Source organism: Xenopus tropicalis, chromosome 4, assembly GCF_000004195.4.
Source record: "Xenopus tropicalis strain Nigerian chromosome 4, UCB_Xtro_10.0, whole genome shotgun sequence".
NCBI classification, from domain to species: Eukaryota; Metazoa; Chordata; class Amphibia; order Anura; family Pipidae; genus Xenopus; species Xenopus tropicalis.
Window position 1 is genome coordinate 77359920 of NC_030680.2, and position 22754 is coordinate 77382673.

Consider the following 22754-nt stretch of genomic DNA (forward strand, 5'->3'; position numbering starts at 1 on the left):
GAAATATATACATATGTGTGTGTATATATATATATATATATATATATATATATATACGATACGTAGATTCAGCACTCCTAAGCGTAGTCCATAGACTATATATATATATATATAAAACAAACAGAGTACCGCACACATAGGGACTTTAGAAAAAACAAAAAAGAATTTATTGAAGAAGATCCAACGTTTCGAGCATCAACTGTGCTCTGGTTTGTCCCTGAGGAAGAGCACAGTTGGTGCTCGAAACATTGGATCTTCTTCAATAAATTCTTTTTTGTTTTTTCTAAAGTCCCTATGTGTGCGGTACTCTGTTTGTTTATTGCATATTTTTGACCAGCACCTAGGGCATTTGATTGCCTGATGGGTGTGCTCCTTTTGTTTTTGTATATATATATATATATATATATATATATATAATGGATATAACACAAGTAGAATACTAATGTGCTGCTAAGGTAGCAGAAGTACCAAGCTGATGTAAGACAGGCACTCTGAGACATCTCCAGACCAGGCATGTAAAAGCACCTTTTTATTTAATGGACAATTAAATGTTTGTGGTTTTCTGGATCTAAAGCTGGCCATACACGCACCTATATAACAGTACAAAACTACGTTTCTTACAGTCTTCGGACCGTGTGTGGGCTCAGAACTATGGTCCCGATAATTTTTGTACCATGGCAACTGTTATACACAGGTGTATTGTGTATCTAATGATTTCCTTGGGGGACCTACAATGCATTTCCAGGAAGTCACTTTCGTATGATTGGTGTCTGCCAACTATTTCATGTTCAGAACATAGTCCGATTTGCATTAACCTACAGTCTGAATGTTAGTTTTAGATCATTCATTCAAATATAGGATTGATATCTGAACGTTCATCGGAAGAAGACCCTGTATGTGTATGGCCACCTTAAGATATTGTCAGAATTGGCAGAATTATTGCACTTTTGTACATCAACAACATGAGTACATTTTTTTGTGTATGCACAAGCTACATATCTATCATTGCTGTAAAAAAGTAACTATTTGTACCATGGGGAAGTATACGTGCATTTTTACAAAGAGAAGACATGGTGATACTAGAAATGATGATGAATCTTAATGTTTTAAAATGCCCAGTCCATATTTGTAATCTGGATTGGAGATCAAGACTTCTATAATCCCAGGGAAGTGCCATTGGGAGCACAGATGTTATTTTTGACATCCAAATAAGATGTTTTTAACTTTGGTTAAATTTACCAGATAATTTTAAAAATTGATGAAAAATTGATTGATCTACAACATATGTTTGATCCATAAACATATGGATCAGTCTGTGTAATTAATTGAACTTATCTATTGCTTCCATCCAGTACAAAGAAAAACAACATATTTTAGCAAATCTCTTTTTTAAGTGTTTTTCTAGTGCTATGTTCATTGGTCTAAACCAGTGTTTTTCAACCTTTTTTGGGCAAAGGCACACTTGTTTCATGAAAAAAATCACGAGGCACACCACCATTAGAAAATGTTAAAAAAATTTAACTCTGTGCCCAGCAGCAGTGCCCCCCTAGTACACTAGTGCCAAGAGCAGTGCCCCCCTAGTACATTGGTGCCCAGCAGCAGTGCCCCCCTAGTACACTAGTGCCAAGAGCAGTGCCCCCTAGTACATTGGTGCCCAGCAGCAGTGCCCCCCTAGTACATTGGTGCCAAGAGCAGTGCCCCCCTAGTACACTGGTGCCCAGCAGTGGTGCCCCCCTAGTACATTGGTGCCCAAGAGCAGTGCCCCCCTAGTACATTGGTGCCCAGCAGCAGTGCCCCCCTAGTACATTGGTGCCAAGAGCAGTGCCCCCCTAGTACATTGGTGCCCAGCAGCAGTGCCCCCCAGTATATTGGTGCCAAGAGCCAACCCCCCTAGTACATTGGTGCCCAGCAGCAGTGCCCCCATAAGTCAGTGTGCCCCGTGGCCCCCCTAATACATTGGTGCCCAGCAGCATTTTACTACAGCCCGGATTTTATTAAAGGGGGCCCGAGCTACTAAGAAAAACTGTAGCATCGCCGGGCCCCCTTTGAAAGTAAAAATTGCGGCCCTGCCTACGGCACACCAGAAAACAGCGGTTGAAAAACGCTGGTCTAAACATATGCCTGGAAATGGGTCCTCATGCTCTTTAGATTGGATCTCAATGATCCCACTAGAATTTGTGAAATGGCTTTCTACAGTACAGCATTAGGATTAGAACATCGATTTCTAAGTTAATTTTTGGCTCACAAAGCTGTTTTTTTATACTTTTGTGTGTTCCCATGAAAAAAAGTTTTTGAAACTGATGATCCAGAACACCCAGCTGGAATTAAATGCAGTTAAATTGCAGTCAGTGTATCTCAGCGACTTGCATTGATGAGAAGTGCCCCTGATTTTTAGTTGGGTAACCTTAGCCTTGGGGCTCTCTGTTCAATTAAGAACTTGCAGTATTTGTTGCAGTATCAAAATGATTAAAAACAAACGGAAAAAGTCATATAAATTACCTTGCTATAGAATATCGTAACAGCTTTCTGACCAAATCACAATCTAAATTTCCTTCAAACAGCCCTGTACACTACTTTGGGCTTCCTAGGGGAGTAGAAACATCAGTTAACCCCATGCTATTAGGGTGATGATGATCTGGTCTGGGTATTTTTTACATTTTTATGTTAATATTTAGTGTGAAGAGGAATTTGGCATCAAAAATCCAGTTTGATCAAAATGATCATTAGCACCCTAATGACACAAGGTTACTTGCTATATCTGACACTTCTGTTTAATGGTATGGGTTTTCCAATTGCTGGGCTAGGGGGGACCACACAGGTTAAGGGTAGACTATAGTGAATTCTTGTTTGTTAAACTATGTTGAGTGATACTGACACACAGAAAAAAAGGCTGCATAAAAAGTTAAGTATAGGTTATGCTGACTTAGAGCTGGGCGGTATGACCAAAAATTTATATCACGGTATTTTTCAAAATTATATCGGTATCACGGTATTTGACGGTATATAAATAAAAAATAAATAATAAATATTGGTGGCCCCCCCCCCAACAACCCCAACACCAACCCCAGCCCCCCCAACCCCAGCCACAACCCCCCCAGCCAGCCCCCCCAGCCACAACCCCCCCAACCCCCCCAACCACAACCCCCCAGCCAGCCCAGCCACAACCCCCCCAGCCCCCCCAACCACAACCCCCCATCCCGCCCAGCCACAACCCCCCCAGCCCCCCCAACCACAACCCCCCCAGCCCCCCCAACCACAACCCCCCAGCCCCCCCAACCACAACCCCCCCAGCCCCCCAACCACAACCCCCCCAGCCCCCCCAACCCCAGCCACAACCCCCCAGCAGAACTTACCCAACTTGTGGTTCCTCCAGCTCCAGCGATGCGTCCTAGCGACGTCGCGTGCGCGCTGACGTCACATGCGCGCCGACGTCACGTACGCACGGGCGCAACCCGGATGTGATTGGAGAAAAACAGCAGGAGGCGCACATACCGGTATAGCAGTATGTTTAAAACTCATACCGTTTTTTTTTTTAAAAAACCGGTATACCGGTTAAACCGGTATACCGCCCAGCACTATGCTGACTGGTTTTTGTATTTTTTAACCTTAGAAATAGCTGCCTTACCATAGTAAAACCCTAGTGTTCTGCCATTTCCCAAACTCTTTACTGAAGTCACCTTGTGTTACATGGTATTCAGGTACATGCAGACGTGCTATGCCACACATAGGCACACAGACACATTTTCCTAAATACAGGTATTGGGAACCCATTATCCAGAAAGTTCTGAATTACGGAAAGGCTATCTCCCATAAAAAATGATTTCCTTTTCCCTGTAATAATAAAACAGTACCTTGTACTTGATCCCAACTAAGAAATAAGTAACCCTTATTGGAGGCAAAACAAGCCTATTGAGTTTATTCAATATTTAAATGATTTTTAGCAGACTTAAGTTATGGAGATCCAAATTACCTAAAGATCCCTTATCCGGAAAACCCCTGATATGAAGGAAAGGGGGTGTTGTACCATGTACTCTGTGATGGTTTGCTGGGAGCATTATAGGGCTTACTATGTGGAGTATAGGTTAATACACAATTTAACACTCTTCATTTTGCATGCTGGTAATTATAGTATACAGTGTGCCCTTGTACTGACCAAAAAAAGCAAATGTTTTGTCTCTGGCCTAGTGATCTGCAATAGTGAAGCTGTAATTTTTTAATTCATTTCTTTTCCTGCTGTTTATTGTTTCAGTACATTTTAATTGTGTTCTCTATAATGTACAGTAATGTAGTAGTGGCAGTAATTTTTTGGGACTGCTCATTTATGTAAATGGCTTCTATGTTAAATGTTCCTGCAATAAATAATCTTGTGATTATAGCTGAAACACTAAAATGGCAGTGTTTTCCTATTACAGTTATGGGATCCCTTATCCGGAAACCCATTATCCAGAAAGCTCCGAATTACGGAAAGCCTATCTCCCATAGACTCCATTTTAATCAAATAATTCAGAATTTTAAAACTGATTTCCTTTTTCTCTGTAATAATAAAACAGTACCATGTAATTGATCCCAACTAAGATATAAATAATCCTTATTGAGTGCAAAACAATCCTATTGGTTTAATTAATGGTCTATTGATTTTTTTAGTAGATTTAAGGTATGGAGATCCAAATTACGGAAAGACCCCTTATCCGGAATACCCTTGGTCCCGAGCATTCTGGATAACGGGTCCTATACCTGTATAAGCTATTAGCAGACTTCAACAAATGCTTGAACAAATGTCTGAAAGTCTCTTTTAGTAAACATATTATAAAAAACTGCTCTGCTTTGCTAAATATGAAACATTATATTGTGAGAGTTGGCAGGTTTGGTCTTACTATGATATGATATGATATCCTATCCGAATGTGAAAAAAGCCTTGGTCTTTCAGTTTTTTAAGCTGAATCATAGCACATATTTTCAGTTATCCCAAATTAATGTTAATCACCAACTAGTATTGTATTGTGAAATATGTAAAAGTAAATACATTTCTATGATGGTTACCTTTTACATACTTTGCTGTTATTTATTTGGTGCAGGTTCTAGCAACAAGAGTTCTTTGTTATCTGATGAACTTAAAGACAAACAAGTAGGTTCCGAAAGACTATACGGTACAATGGGATAATGTTCCATCTAGTGTCCGTGTGCAGTGCTCAGAATATTTAATCTCCTTTGTGTTGTTTCATCTACAATATTAATTATAGCTTAATCATCATATGGTCATTCCACAGGAAACTGGTAGTAGTAGTAGTAAACTCTTACTAATAAAGAGGATTTTGAATTAAGTTGAAAATAAGGGGCAAAATTGTTAAGTTAGAGCTGTTTATGTTTAAATTGGTAGAAACTGTTGAAAGATTTTAATTAAAGATTATAATTATCTTTGATGCCATGCTACATTGTGAAGTAGAACTGTGTTGTAATTAAATTTAAAAAATTGTAGTGGTGACAATTCAAGTAAATTTTAGCTATGACTTGAGTATATTTTTCTTTCTTTTTTTTTCTTTTTTTTTAACTCCAGAAATTTGCAGAAGAATGGATATGACACTAAATTACTATCCCATTTCCAACTTTCATGCAACCAAACTGCTAATAATATTGTGTTTTAAAACAAGATTTATTATGCTTTATCAAAAAAATGTTAAGCTGTTTATCTTTTTTTTTTTTGTGAATGGAAAATTAAAGTCATGCTACATTGTTAAGCATAGGAAATATTTTACACTGAGTGGGGAAAAAAATAACATGTGACTCTAAAATGCATGCGAGTCTAAATGCATACTTTCTCAAAGAGATTACAGACAAGCATCCACTGCATTTTATGGTTTTGTATCTTATACCAAATAAATTCATGGTAATCACCAACTAGTATTGTGAAATATGTTAAAGTAAATACAATTCTATGATGGTTTCCATACTTTGATGTTATTTATTTGGTGCACTTTTATAATAGGTTTCTAGGAACAAGAGTTCTTCATGATCAGAAGTGCTCAAGGACAAACAAGTAGATTCCAAAATGCTATACGGTATAATGGGTTAATGTTCCATCCAGGGTTATCCGTGTGCAGTGCTTAAAACATTCTCCAAATGTACAATGCCTTTCTGTTGTTTCTTCTACCATGTTAATTATAGCATAATCATCGTATGGTCATCATAATCACTGGAGCAATTGTTCATTCCAGAGAAAACTGGTAGTAGTAACCTCTTAGTAATAAAGACGATTTTCAAGCAAAAATAGCCCTGTGCAAGTTGAAAAAAGAGAGAAAAAAGTTAAGCTATACTATAGTTGTTAATCTTTCAGTTGGTAAATGGTAGACATTGTTTAAAGATCATAATTATAATTGAAGTCATGCTACGTTGTTAAGTGCAGGAAATATTTCGCACTGGGTGAGTGGAAAAGAAATGACGTGAATTTTTAGTCTAAATGCATCCTTTTTCAAAGAGATTACAGACAAATAAGCACCCTTTGCTTATATTCTTCATGGTTGTGTAGCTCCAGTTGTAGTATTTCCAAAAGAAAGTTGGTGAAAAAAAGCTTATTTATTTTCATTATTTGATTACTTCTCCACTTTTATATTACATTTCATATTCCTATGTAGGTGAACCTTAGCTAAAAATCGCTTGAGGTAATCCTTTGTAATTTGGTAGATTGTAAAAAAGATGAAGTCATTTGTGCAGTTTGGTGAAGTTTGCCCAAGCACACAGACTGTAAGCTCCATGGGGCAGAGATCTATTATCTTTGTCTCCGTTAAATTGTTTAATGTAACTGTACTTTGTATTTATTTGTATTATTGGAAGTATTCCTGTTCTATTCATTTATTTTGCTGTATAGTGCTGTGTATATGAGTAGCACTATATTAATAAATATATATATATTCATACATGATGCATAATAACTAGCTGTTCTAAAACTACTACTTTGCTATTAGTGCCTTGATATCTAATTTCTTTTTATCAGTTTATCTAATTATAAGCATGAATATTTAAGAATTGGCATGTTGTGATATATATATATATGACATTAAGCTTTCAGTCCCCATTGGGACCCTTCCATGCAGACACATATCAGATATGAGTATGGTACAAGGCAGGTGGTGTTTTTATGTAATAGTTTATCAACAGCCAACCATACACTTGGAGAATGTATTCATAAGCAATAAGGATTTGAAGTGTTCTTTTAAATCCCCTGAAGAGCCCTATGAGTGTACAGGTATGGGATCCCTTATCCGGAAACTCGTTATTCAGAAAGCTGCGAATTATGGGAAGGTGTCTCCCAGGGACTCCATTTTAATCAAATAATTTAGAATTTTAAAACTGATTTCCTTTTTCTCTGTAGTAATAAAACAGTACCTTGTAATTGATCCAAACTAAGATATAAAAAATCCTTATTGGATGCAAAACAATCCTCTTGGGTTTAATGTTTTATTGATTTTTTTAGTAGACTTAAGGTATGGAGATCCAAATTATGGAAAGACCCCTTATCCGGAATACCCTTGGTCCCGAGCATTCTGGATAATGGGTCCTATACCTGTATTGCTTCCTGCGTCCTGCTGTAAAGAAGAAAAGTTTTGAAATACACCTGGTGGCATATGTATAAAGCAGCAAATCAGTTGCACAATATGACCTTCCACCTTCTCCTCTGGGAACTGTTTGTCAATCAGTAAGGCAAACACAAAGTGAGAAAGTCACAGAGCCTGATATATGTACCAAACTTTTTTTGTTTATAGCAGACTTTTTGGGTAATCTGCAAATCAGGCAGTAAACGTTACTGAGTAAGGTAAATGGTGCATTACTGCTTTGTTGCAGTTGGTTTGTGTGTATGGGGGCGGGTAATATGCCCACACTGTGTAGTTCTAGGGGCTTTCTTGCTCTCCCCCAACTGAAAAATAAACAGTATTGTGGGGTTATATTTGGTAGACATAATTATTTTCTCACCAGCAGACATGGAAAACCCAGAGCTAATAAAGACATGCAACTCTTTGGATGAACATGATGGTCCCTACTGCTGCAAGCAGTGCCCTATGACTGATGAGCTACTTATGGAAGACCAGCTACGAAGGAAACTTAAATTCTTTTTCATGAACCCATGTGAGAAGTTCCGTGCCCGTGGACGAAAGCCTTGGAAGCTTTGTATTCAAATTTTAAAAATTGCAATGGTGACAATCCAAGTAAGTTTTAAACTACAAATTGAGTTTGTTTCCTTTTTTTCTTTCAAGGAAATCTGTATTACTCCAGGAAATTACAGATGAAGGGGTATGATAATAAAATACTATTTTATTTTGTAGTTCAAATTGCCAGCTTCCACTCAACCTGACTGCTAATAATATTGTGTTTCTAAATGAATATATTATGCTTTATCAAAAAAGTTGGCAGTTTTATCTGTATTTATTTACCTGTGCTTTGATTAGTGATTTCCTCATGATCTGCTTGCTTGGAAATCTTCCCATCAAGTACAGGTTTGCCTGTGTATTCCCAGTTTTACTTGTACATGTACATTGCTTTTGTGAAAAAGCAATACCTCTTAGTTTATTTATAGTTACCATTATGAACAAGTCCATTTTTGCATGGCATATTGCTTGTTAAGTAAAGCAAGAGTACACCCATATATGAGCTATGTGTTATTGCAAAGTGTATTTAAACAAGCATTTGACAATATGACTATAAATTCATAGTAATAAATACATATATTTAAATGAACAGGATGTTGGTGATTGTGTATCAAGTTGTAATGATGGTTACAATTCAGTAGTAAAATAAAATATATAGAAATGTGTTTTACATTGTTTTCATAGGCAAAGCAAGTGTCAGTTATGAGCCCAACTTTCTGAAGTTTCCTTATTGACAGTCACTGGGGAGATTAATTCACCTTAGTGTGTGCTCTATGCCTGCTAACTAATTTGTGCCAGGACCTTTTAGCCCTTAAGAACCCAGTCATACTAAGCATGACTGGCATGCCATCTTATGGATTCCCTGCCCATCATCACTAGAAGACATCCGTTATTTGCCCTTTTCACCTCCTCTCACTTGTGCTCAGTTTTTTTCACCTTGTTTTCCTCTAGGGCACTATTATTTGTGCATAGTTGATTAAGGTGCTTCTGTTCTCTTCTCGACCTTGCCTTTCTTTTGCTTCTTTCCAGAGTGATAGGCAAAACTTGCCTTCCCCAAAATAAGCACCAAATGTCATGGGTCACCTTCTAAAAAGCAATTGGGATAAGGAAAGCTTTGAACAACACCGTCATTTTGTAAATTGCTGCTCCCTAAGAAAACTATAGGGTTACATTTACCTTTGCTTATTACATGCTATTAGCATCAGTCTATGGCATTAGTAACCTGTCCTGGTAGCTGCCAGAGATAATCAGACTGCCATTGCTACATTCACTGCTGCACTGCTGCATTCTGGCAGCCTACTATATACACTGGAGATGTTAATTGTTTTCTGTGACCAGGTGACTTTGTGTGAGTAGCCTTACATAAATCAGCCTTTGTTTGGCTAGCCAGTATGAAATTTTAGATTTGATTTAATCAGCAAGGCTGTGAAACCCAAACTGGACGCACATGACAAGTCAAAGGAAAGCTACATCTCTCTTGCAAACTCCTGTTACAGATCAAGAGTCCATCAAGGTCAAACCTTCCAAGCAAACCCCAACGCACACATAGACCCATACCGACCTAACTATATATATATATATATATATATTTATATATATATATATAATTTATCAACATTTGGATTTTCGCAAAAATCAGTGGCTCTGCCCACTTTTTCTAACCTGAAACTGCAGTTACCCAGTGACTAACTGCAAAGTTTAGGTACCCTAGGTTTAATAGTTAAAGAATAGCAGCAGTTTAAATTTAAACCAATTAAAGTCAATAGGTAAATTGTGGTTGGTGGGTGTGCCCACTTTTTCTAACCTTGAGTCGAAGTCACCCAGTGTCAAACTGCAAAGTTTGGGCACCCTGGCATAAATAGTGTGAGGATGGCAGCATTTTATATTCAATAGGTGAAGTCTGATTGGCTGCTTTTTAAAACCTTAAAATGCAGTCCCCTAGTGACCCTCGTGTTAATACTGTGAGAATGGCAGCAGTTTGAATTCCCCATTAAAAGTCAATAGGTAAAATCTGATTGGCTGTTGGTGACTCCACCCACTTTTTCTAAATCTGAACCGCAGTTACCTGGTGACTAGCTCTACAAAGTAAGTATTAATATTTAAAGAATGGCAGCAGTTTAAATTTTAATATATGAAGTCTATAGGTGAAATCTGGTTGGCTGTTGTTGGCCCTGCCCACTTTTCTAAACTTGGAACGTAGTCACCCAGTGACAAGCTGTGCAAAGTTTGGGGACCCGTAAACATTAAACATGTTAGAATGGCAGCAGTTAAAATTTCCTCACTGAAAACAATGACAGAAATGTGATTGGCTTTTGGCGGCCATGCCCACTTTTTCTAAGTTTAATTAATTAGTCGCCCAGTGACTGACTGTGCAAAGTTTGGGAAGTCTGGCATCAAACTAAAATTCAATAGGAGAAAATCTGATTGGTTGTTGGTGGCTCCGTCCACTTTTTCTAAACTAGAGTTTTGCAGTCCCCTAGAGGCCAACTGTGAAAAGTTTGGGACCCTGTTAATACTGTGAGAATGACAGCAGGTTTACCCATTGAAAGTCAATAGATAAAATCTGATTGGCTGTTGGTGGCTTTTTTTTAAACCTTGAATATGTAGTCACTCAGTGACTGACTGTGCAAAGTTTGGGAACCCTGTCATTAAACCAATACAATTCAATAGGTGAAATCTGATTGGCTGTTTGTGGCTCCGCCCACTTTTTCTAACCTTGAACCGCCGTTACCTGGTGCCTAACTCTGAAGTTTGGGGACCCCATCGTTATTACTGTTAGAATGGCAGCAGGTTTAAAGGAACAGTAACACCAAAAAATCAAAGTGTATAAAAGGAACTAAAGTATAATGTACTGTTGCCCTGCACTGGTGCAACTGGTATATTTGCTTTAGAAACATTACTATAGTTTAGTAAATGAAGCTACTGTGTAGCCATGGGGGCAGCCATTTAAAAGAGAAAAGGCACAGGTTACATAGCAGATAACAGATAAGTTCTGTACAATACAATGGTGTTTTATCTGTTATCTGCTATGTAACCTGTGCCTTTTCTCCTTTTTCCAGCTTGAATGGCTGCCCCCATGGCTACACAGCAGCTTTTTATATAAACTGTAGAAGTGGTTCTGAAGCAAATGTGCAAATTTTACCAGTGCAGGGCAACAGTGCATTGTATTATGATTACTTAAAAACATTTTTATTTTTTGGTGTTACTGTTCCTTTAATTTCCTCCATTAAAAGTCAATAGGTAGAATCTGATTGGCTGTTCACAGCTCCGCCCACTTTTGGGAATCCAACGATCATCATATTTTCATTCAGGCTGACCCCATGACTATGTGATTCAAGTTTTGTGTAGCCTCAAAGCTGTAAGACTGGCAGCAGTTTCAATTTCCCCATTAAAGTCAATGGGTGAAATATGATTGGCTGTTGTTGGCCCCTCCTACTTTCGGTCATCCAACAAATGTCACTGTTTCATTTAGGGTGACCCAATGATTATGTTGTTCAAGTTTTGGGAGTGTAGCTTTAAAGATTTAAGAGTGGCAGCAGTTTGAAAATTTTTCCTGTCAAAGTCAATGGGAAAATTGGGGTATTCGGAGTGGCGCCACAAAAAGATGGGGGGAGTAGCATTTAGAATATGGGGGGCGCTAAGAAAGGAAGAAGAATCAGAAGAATAAGCTGAAGTCAAAGAACAGTATGTTGGGTTTTTCAACGCAACATAATTAAAAAGTGCTAAGAATATGACATGTAAGATATTTTAAGGTGAACTACTGCTTTTTTGCTCTGTAGCTCTCCAGTTTGGAATTTAAAGTTTGATATGTTTATTAGCATCTCAAATACCCCAGTAACCTGGCAGAGGATTATCTGAAGATGGTTAGAAGGTCTGACTATAAAGATAAATGATAAGACCAGTAACCTCTCTACAGAAGTTATGTTTGCCAGGGACAGATATGTTTGCCAGGGACAGATATTCAGTTTACCAAAAAGGTTGTTTTTTTCTATCTGAGACAGATAGAAAGGCAAATTAAATATTAAATTAAATAATAATAATTATATAAATTAAGTACATAAAAAGATAGTCCAGCTGCATGTTATCTCACAGTATAGATGCCTACATTTTAACATAGACTATAATTTAATGTTTTTTAGCTCTTATAATATAGGGCGCCAATTATTAATTGCAGAATTATCTTTTTGATCTATGCTATTATGCATGACTATAATATTAAATACTGTATATGGCCCTGCAGTTATACACAGAAGCAAACCCCTTGCATAACTGGTAGTATTGTATACAAAAGATTTCATATGACGTACATAATGTTTATCCTTTTTACTTTTCTTGGCGTTTTAATTGAGATTGAATGGAAAAAAGGTGTATCTGATGTTTGTTTCCTGTTAGTTGATTAAATGGCCTCTTTATACTTTCTTAACCCTTTAAGTGCCAGCCGAATTCGTCATTTCAGTTCCCCCCAGTGCCAGACGTTTTTTAAGCATTTTGTACTCATTCACTTTAAAAATGTTTTTTGGTAGGAAAACCTCCATGAAACTAGGGAAATTATATATTGTTTTTTTCGTCACTAATTGGGCTTCGACATACATACCAAATTTTATAATTTTTCTGGAGATATGATGTGTATTTTGGGTGAAATATGTAAAAAAAAAATAAAATTATGAAAAATTTCTGTATATTTTGAGTTTTTTTTCCATAGAAAAGTTAATTTTACACACTTTTTTTTGTTGTTTGTAAAAGCCCTGATACTCCCAAGTCCAACGATACCAAATATGTGGTGGTACCCCACAGTTCCTGTCCAGAAGTAACCCCCAAACTAAAGCAATACTTAGTACAATATCACACCAGAACAAAGCGGAAAAGCGCTTGTAACAGTTGATGCAGCATAACTTATATGTAAATCTAGAATATCCCCTCATGTTTGGTATCTTTAGAAACTACAGACCTTCAGGTTTCCAGGTGCAATGTAGTTTTCACTCAAAAGCCAAATACCTTTTGTCAGTGCATTGTGAAATTTGGAACTTTTTTTGACATTTTTTTTTTTTTTCTAAAACGTAAACTTGGACGCATGATCAAATGTGGATTTGACAAAAAAAATGTCATAAAAATTTTCTAACAAAGGCAAATTTGAAAGACAAACTTCTCCTGAATAAAATGATGCCCCATATGTATGGGTGCACATAAAGACATGGGCATCAAACACTCCAAAGCAGGGGCAATGCACAAGGGCAATTACAGCTAAAAATGTGGGTGCTGTGCTCCATGTGCACTACCTGCAGTTTTTCAGTGTTAACCCCCCCTACTTGTGAAATAACCCCCACAAACTATATATGTCTGAAAAGTGCACACCTTCAGCTATTCACAGACGCCACTCTCCTCTTTCTACATGGAAAATTGTGGCCGCAGTCCCTTGCAGAAGTCAGCACTTTGGTCAGAAATCAAGAAAAAAACAGATACAAACCTAGATTTCTCCCCAAAATCTCCATGGCAACTACCAAAAACTTACTAAACATCAATCTGCAAGTTCCCCTGAATAAAACGATACCCCATATGTATGGGTGCACATAAAGACGTGGCCACCAAATGCCCCAAAACAGGGGCAATGCATAAGGGCAATTTCAGTTGAAATTTTGGGGGCTGCGCTCTATGTGCACTTCCTGCAGTTTTTCAGTGTTAACCCCCCCTACCTGTAAAATAACCCCCACAAACTATATATTTCTGAAAAGTGCACACCTTCAGCTATTCAGAGACACCACTCTCCTCTTTCTACATGGAAAATTGTGGCCGCAGTCCCTTGCAGAAGTCAGCGCTTTGGTCAGAAATCAAGAAAAAAACAGATACAAACCTAGATTTCTCCCCAAAATCTCCATGGCAACTACTAAAAACTTACTAAACATCAATCTGCAAGTTCCCCTGAATAAAACGATACCCCATATGTATGGGAGCACATAAAGACGTGGCCACCAAATGCCCCAAAACAGGGGCAATGCATAAGGGCAATTTCAGTTGAAATTTTGGGGGCTGCACTCTATGTGCACTTCCTGCAGTTTTTCAGTGTTAACCCCCCCTACCTGTAAAATAACCCCCACAAACTATATATTTCTGAAAAGTGCACACCTTCAGCTATTCAGAAACACCACTCTCCTCTTTCTACATGGAAAATTGTGGCCGCAGTCCCTTGCAGAAGTCAGCGCTTTGGTCAGAAATCAAGAAAAAAACAGATACAAACCTAGATTTCTCCCCAAAATCTCCATGGCAACTACTAAAAACTTACTAAACATCAATCTGCAAGTTCCCCTGAATAAAACGATACCCCATATGTATGGGTGCACATAAAGACGTGGCCACCAAATGCCCCAAAACAGGGGCAATGCATAAGGGCAATTTCAGTTGAAATTTTGGGGGCTGCACTCTATGTGCACTTCCTGCAGTTTTTCAGTGTTAACCCCCCCTACCTGTAAAATAACCCCCACAAACTATATATTTCTGAAAAGTGCACACCTTCAGCTATTCAGAAACACCACTCTCCTCTTTCTACATGGAAAATTGTGGCCGCAGTCCCTTGCAGAAGTCAGCGCTTTGGTCAGAAATCAAGAAAAAAACAGATACAAACCTAGATTTCTCCCCAAAATCTCCATGGCAACTACTAAAAACTTACTAAACATCAATCTGCAAGTTCCCCTGAATAAAACGATACCCCATATGTATGGGTGCACATAAAGACGTGGCCACCAAATGCCCCAAAACAGGGGCAATGCATAAGGGCAATTTCAGTTGAAATTTTGGGGGCTGCGCTCTATGTGCACTTCCTGCAGTTTTTCAGTGTTAACCCCCCCTACCTGTAAAATAACCCCCACAAACTATATATTTCTGAAAAGTGCACACCTTCAGCTATTCAGAGACACCACTCTCCTCTTTCTACATGGAAAATTGTGGCCGCAGTCCCTTGCAGAAGTCAGCACTTTGGTCAGAAATCAAGAAAAAAACAGATACAAACCTAGATTTCTCCCCAAAATCTCCATGGCAACTACTAAAAACTTACTAAACATCAATCTGCAAGTTCCCCTGAATAAAACGATACCCCATATGTATGGGTGCACATAAAGACGTGGCCACCAAATGCCCCAAAACAGGGGCAATGCATAAGGGCAATTTCAGTTGAAATTTTGGGGGCTGCGCTCTATGTGCACTTCCTGCAGTTTTTCAGTGTTAACCCCCCCTACCTGTAAAATAACCCCCACAAACTATATATTTCTGAAAAGTGCACACCTTCAGCTATTCAGAGACGCCACTCTCCTCTTTCTACATGGAAAATTGTGGCCGCAGTCCCTTGCAGAAGTCAGCACTTTGGTCAGAAATCAAGAAAAAAACAGATACAAACCTAGATTTCTCCCCAAAATCTCCATGGCAACTACTAAAAACTTACTAAACATCAATCTGCAAGTTCCCCTGAATAAAACGATACCCCATATGTATGGGTGCACATAAAGACGTGGCCACCAAATGCCCCAAAACAGGGGCAATGCATAAGGGCAATTTCAGTTGAAATTTTGGGGGCTGCGCTCTATGTGCACTTCCTGCAGTTTTTCAGTGTTAACCCCCCCTACCTGTAAAATAACCCCCACAAACTATATATTTCTGAAAAGTGCACACCTTCAGCTATTCAGAAACACCACTCTCCTCTTTCTACATGGAAAATTGTGGCCACAGTCCCTTGCAGAAGTCAGCGCTTTGGTCAGAAATCAAGAAAAAAACAGATACAAACCTAGATTTCTCCCCAAAATCTCCATGGCAACTACCAAAAACTTACTAAACATCAATCTGCAAGTTCCCCTGAATAAAACGATACCCCATATGTATGGGTGCACATAAAGACGTGGCCACCAAATGCCCCAAAACAGGGGCAATGCATAAGGGCAATTTCAGTTGAAATTTTGGGGGCTGCACTCTATGTGCACTTCCTGCAGTTTTTCAGTGTTAACCCCCCCTACCTGTAAAATAACCCCCACAAACTATATATTTCTGAAAAGTGCACACCTTCAGCTATTCAGAAACACCACTCTCCTCTTTCTACATGGAAAATTGTGGCCGCAGTCCCTTGCAGAAGTCAGCGCTTTGGTCAGAAATCAAGAAAAAAACAGATACAAACCTAGATTTCTCCCCAAAATCTCCATGGCAACTACCAAAAACTTACTAAACATCAATCTGCAAGTTCCCCTGAATAAAACGATACCCCATATGTATGGGTGCACATAAAGACGTGGCCACCAAATGCCCCAAAACAGGGGCAATGCATTACAATGGGGCTGCAATTTATGTGCACATCTCAAAGTTTTTCAGACAAAATTGCCCCTTACCTGTGAAAAAACCCATATAAACTATACATTGATTAAAAATAGACAACTTCAGCTATTCAGAGACACCACTCTCCTCTTTCTACATGGAAAATTGTGGCCGTGGTCCCTTGCAGAAGTCAGCGCTTTGGTCAGAAATCAAGGAAAAACCAGATACAAACCTAGATTTCTCCCCAAAATCTCCATGGCAACTACCAAAAACTTACTAAACATCAATCTGCAAGTTCCCCTGAATAAAACGATATGCCATATGTATGGGTGCACATAAAGATGCAGCCACCAAATGCCCCAAAACAGGGGCAATGCATAATAATGGGGCTGCAATTTATGTGCACATCTCAAAGTTTTTCAGACAAAATTGCCCCTTACCTGTGAAAAAACCCATATAAACTATACATTGAAATAGACAACTTCAGCTATTTAGAAACACCATTCTTGGTTTTCTACAGGCAAAATTGTGGATGCAGTTCCCTATACAAGCTGGACTTTAGTCTGAAAAAAAATATAAAGTTAGATTTCTCCCCAAAATCTCAATGGCAACTATCAAAAAACTTGCTCAGTATCAATTAGCAAGTTACCCTGAATAAAATTACACCCCATATGTCTGGTTGCACATAAGTACATGGCCGCCAAACCTGAAAATGCATAATATTGGGGCTGCACTCTATGCACCCCTTGCAGTTTTTTAACTTTAACCCCCCCCCCCAAATAAACCCCTAAATTGTACTTTACTCACCTATTTCAGTTTAGCGGAGCATCTTTGATTTGAGTTCCATCTTTCCTGTGGTGTTATGATACCAGTTTTTTGCTTCTTCCTACACTACTTTAGAAATGACAAAATCTGCACCACATTTAGAAGGATATTTGCCAAAAAAATCAATAGTAATTTGGCCCATAAATGATGCAAGTGTCCTTAGAAGTTGCACTAAAGGTGCCAACAATAAAGCTTGGGGCATTAGCATCAGAGATAAAATTATGTGCACCATTACGTGCCGTGCAGCAGTCACCAGTGGCACACCAGTATTACGCAAAGTTTTTATATTTAGAGAGCCACTGCAACTTGTGTAACCTAACCAGAACATACAGTAGATATTCAATTTGTACTACAAGCACAAAAAACCGTAATGTATCTGTCATCCTGTGCTCAAGAACCTTTGCAAAAAACTTAAGGCCTACACTTACAGTAGTTAAATGCTGCCCAGAAATACAAAGTATATAATACAAAACTATGCACAGATAACTGCGCTGACAGGCATGCTTTTGAGGTGCCAGTAAAAGGACTTGTGGCATCAGCTTTAGAGATAAAAACATCTCATTGATTCATCACACACCACAAGTTTTATCATGCGCCCTGTCAGTCACCCAGCACCTCAGTTCGCTATACCAACAGCACAATACAAGTCCTACCCCATAACCAAAGAAACACTGCAACTAGCCTGAATAACCATAGCTCAAACACAAAAATCTGAATGCCCAAGAACAAGTCTAAACAACCACAAGCTACAAGCACACACTGTTTTTCTGACAACCTGTGCAAAAAACAAAATCACATACCATAAAACCCTACTTTACTAAAAAAAAAAAAACTTTTGCCAATAATATGACACACCTTACCAAACTTTTCATCACATATATCTATAACCTAGTTATAAGTAAAGTACGGACCTGCCAGAATAGATAAACTCAATAAATAAAAAACAGCGTCACTTTGCCAGCACAGCTAAGTTTGGAGGCCTGCAACCTTGTGCATAAAAACCTAGAACATGCCAAGTCCACTATTCTGATATGCTAAATCCTTATTCCACCAACAAACCCAGAGAACCATAACCTACCTATAAAAACACAAAATTCAAGTCCTCTCATAGTGTACCACAGTATGGTACACTTCAAAACATGGGTGGAAACACAAAGCAGGCTTGCTAGGACACTTGGGACAATAATACCGGACATCTCGCCTAACACCCTTGGAACGGCAAACCTTACATTTTCTCTGGGCATATCTTTTATTAGGTGTTGGTGGAATTTGTGCTATAAAATGCTTACCCACCATTCGGGCAACATTGTCATTACCTGGCATGTCAGGAACCTCCTCTACATCACCAAACAACAAGGCAGGGAGCAACTGCAGCAAATAATTATAATAAGACAATCTGGGGCCTGGTACTGCCGCCTTGTAAACGACATAAGAATTATAAAGGGCCATTTGGATCATATAAATTGCTGCTTTTTTGTACCAGGCCCTGGTTTTTCGGGTGGCATTATAATAATGTTGTATTTGGTCGGATTTATCAACACCACCCATATGCTTACTATATTCTTTACTACACAGGGGCTTTGTTTTTGAGGGCCTACCGCCACTTCTGTGTTGGACAATCATGGTCTCATCGTGGATAGTAGTAAGCATAAGAACAACTTTGGTGTCTGAATATTTTATGGCCAAGAGCTCATTGCTTCTTAGAGCATGTACTTCTCCACGCTTCAGTTTCTTATCCAGCAATTCCCTGGGCAGTCCTTTGCGGTTACGGTGGACTGTGCCGCAGGCTGGGGTGTCCAAAGAATTTAGGGCTCTAAATAAAGGGATGCCTGTGTAAAAGTTATCCACGTATAAGTGGTAACCTCGGCCCAGCAGTGGAGTTATGAGCTCCCAAACAATTTTACCACTGGTAGTCAAGTCAGTGGGACAACCGGGGGGGTCCAAATTAGTGTCCTTTCCCTCATACAGCATGAAATAACTAGTGTAGCCCGTGCTGCTTTCACAGAGTTTGTAAAATTTAATCCCATAGCGAGAACGCTTACTAGGGATATATTGGCGAAATTTTAGGCGCCCTTTGAAGAGCAAAAGGGACTCATCTACACAGACATTTTGGGAGGGGGTGTAAACCTCTGCGAAGCGCTGAGACAGGCTATCTATAAGGGGCCTCAATTTATAAAGCCTGTCATAACCGGGCTCATTAGGGGCAACAGCCGTTGTGTTGTCGTTAAAGTGAAGAAACCGCAATAAAATTTGATAACGGTTTCTTGCCATAACGGCTGAAAAAAGAGGGATGGAAAGGACTGTATTGGTATCCCAGTAGGAAGCTAAAGAATTACGTTCTACGAGTCCCATTGCCAATGTAAGAGCCAGGAATCTTTTTATTTCGTTTATATTTGTGGGATACCATGCCTGGGCTCTTGAAAAACCCGGTAAAGGGTTGCTGGCAAGATACTGCTCAGCATACAAATTTGTGTAACGGACCATGTCCTGTAGGATGGCCTCTGTAATATAGAGATTAAAAAAATCTATAATTTCAAAATTAGTGGTGTCCACACTGAGGCCAGGGACTGCAGTGAAAGGGGGAATTTCAGGGACATAATTACAGGGAGGCCCCCACGCAGGCTCTCCAACTGCTGCATCAGTGCTACCCTCACCCTCTTCTACATCCATGGGTACATCTTGGGCACTACCACTAGCCTCTGCCTCTTCAGCAGTAAGCGTGCCACCACTACTAAACTCTGCGCTAACCGTGTCACTATCGTCTATCTCTGATTCCTCAGTAGAGTGGTCAGATGGAACATACTCAGACCCAGAATCGCTAAATTCTTCTGAGCTGGAGTCCATGCAATACCTAGCAGCTTCCTCTGTGCTGTAAAACCGTTTGGCCATTGTGCCAGAAATATACAGACAACTACAAATCTAGCAATCAGCAGGCAAAGTCAAAACAAGCAAGCAAAAAAAAAAAAAAAAAAAAGCAAGACAACACTTGTAATGATGTAATAATGTAATAGGAGAACACTTGTAATAGGAGAAGCTAGAAAAAAAAAACTCACTGTAACCTTTTGATAAACTCAAGCCAGCAAGAGATGACCAGGAGTTAACCTTTGGCAATAGAAACTACCAGAACAATCTGAACTTAGCACCTCTGGACCTTTCTAGAACAACTGAAATCAAATGGAATAAAACCACTAAAAGCAATCAAAGAACAATAATTGCAATGAAATCAGTGGTCAGAGCCCTGGATCCACTAATGTCACTGCAAAAGCAACCTTTTTTGGGGCACTAAACACACAATAAAGAACAATGCAAAGATAAAACACCATAAAATCAGTAAAACCGAATAAAACCACCTAAACCAACAGAAGAACAATAATTGCAATGAAATCGGTGGTCAGAGCCCTGGATCCACCAATGTCACTGCAAAAGCAACCTTTTTTGGGGCACTAAACACACAATAAAGAACAATGCAAAGATAAAACACCATAAAATCAGTAAAACCGAATAAAACCACCTAAACCAACAGAAGAACAATAATTGCAATGAAATCGGTGGTCAGAGCCCTGGATCCACCAATGTCACTGCAAAAGCAACCTTTTTTGGGGCACTAAACACACAATAAAGAACAATGCAAAGATAAAACACCATAAAATCAGTAAAACCGAATAAAACCACCTAAACCAACAGAAGAACAATAATTGCAATGAAATCGGTGGTCAGAGCCCTGGATCCACCAATGTCACTGCAAAAGCAACCTTTTTTGGGGCACTAAACACACAATAAAGAACAATGCAAGGATAAAACACCATAAAATCAGTAAAACCGAATAAAACCACCTAAACCAACAGAAGAACAATAATTGCAATGAAATCGGTGGCCAGAGCCCTGGATCCACCAACGTCACTGCAAATTCAGCACCCAATAGCAATACAAAAGTTACAGTGCAATAAAAACAGAAATCAATTATGAAAATGCCAAAAAAAACACTAAAATGCAACCAAATAAATCAGATAATTATAGAGCAAGATCAGAAATAAAGTTTTAGTAAAAAAAAAGACTGCCAAAGGAAGCAAAGAAAGAAAGAAAAGAAAAGAAAGAAAGTTTTTTTTTTTTTTTTTTTTTTTTTTTTTCTAAGTGTAAGTGTGTGTGTAAGTGTCTGTGTGTGCTTTGGAAAGTTGTAAATAAGTGTGTATGTGTGTAAAAGTGTAATAATGACAAAGATAGAAGAAGAAATGGAAAAAAAAAAAAAAAAAAATTTTTAGACAGTTGAGATAAAATAAGCAAAATAAACAGTGGTTAGAGAGTTGTAGTTCAGCTCACACAATGCAGGCAGGCAATCAGGGCGACCAATCCAGCAGGAAGGCAGCAGGAAGGCAGCAGGGGGGCTCCAGCAGTCACACGTGCACAGCAGGAGTGAAGAGGCGACGCGGGGGCGGCGACATTTAAAGGGACAGCAGTGGACACGTCATCAATGCGTGTCCACTGCTGTCATTGGCTAAGGGACCGGATCGGTGCGGCTGGGCGACCGGATCCGTGAGTATGACCTTACTTGCTCGTTGCCTAGGGGGTTGTGCAGGCTTTACAAGCGCTGCGCTGCTTTAAAAGCGAGCGCAGCGCTTGTAAACCCGAAAGTGCCATAGGACGTAGATTCTACGTTCTATGGCACTTTGGTCCTTTAGTGCCTAGGACGTAGAATCTACGTCCTATGGCACTAAAAAGGTTAAAGTGCCTTTCTTTGTCGTTTGTACTTAACTCAGTTATCTGCTGAGGCTGCTCCGGGGTTTGTGCATCCCAACAGATTTACCAGATTCTATAAAGAAGATGGGAGCGTGAACTCTGAACTGGCAGTTCTAGATGGTGTTGATCTCTCAGGAGACCAGTTTCTCTAGTAGCTGTGGGAAGGAGAGCAGAGCTAGGCCTAAACAGATTGTGGTTATAGGGGATTCAATTATTAGGAAAGTGAATAGGGTAATCTGTTGTCCGGATCGATACAATAGAACAGTTTGCTGTCTTCCTGGTGCCAGGGTTCGGCATGGGGTTGATCGGGTTGACAAATTATTGGGTGGGGCTGGGCATGACCCAACTGTATTTGTACATATTGGTACTAATGGCAAAATTAATGGTAGGCGGAGGACCTTAAAGAAGGGAGTTCAGTGATCTAGGCTCTAAGATTAAGGAAAGGTCCTCCAAAATAGCCAAAAAGCATATAAAGTAAAAAAAACTATAAAGGAAGTTTTTTAGGCATGCCGACTCAGCCCTCTAGTGACCAAAAGAGGGAAACAATGCAATTGAGTCTGCAATAATCAAAAAGAGTTGAAATTAGACATCTTTATTATGTTCAGTTAAAACAAACCCTGTGTACAAAGCCTGACGAGTAAAGTTTATAGCTTGTCAGGTAAATTAGGAGAGCTGGAGTTTATTGCATGTACTGAAAATTATTATATAATTGGTATCACTGAGACCTGATAGAATGAAAAATGTGACTGGGCTGTGAATTTTAATCTTTAC

At 39.1% G+C, this 22754-nt stretch overlaps 1 protein-coding gene across 8 annotated transcripts in view; it reads left to right on the top strand.

Annotated features, from left to right (window-relative positions):
• mcoln3 (mucolipin 3) overlaps nt 1–22754 on the top strand; it is a 44646-nt gene that overhangs the window by 534 nt on the left and 21358 nt on the right. For 2 of the 8 annotated variants that reach the window (NM_001016804.2, XM_031900101.1), the window contains exon 2: nt 7969–8198. In NM_001016804.2, coding sequence (NP_001016804.1) covers nt 7974–8198 — 225 coding nt within the window. In that variant the 5' untranslated portion in view covers nt 7969–7973. Of the gene's footprint in view, nt 1–6011; nt 6057–7704; nt 7808–7968; nt 8199–22754 lie in introns of those variants that run through there. The other 6 variants (XM_012961129.3, XM_031900100.1, XM_031900102.1 and 3 more) reach the window with 5 other exon arrangements.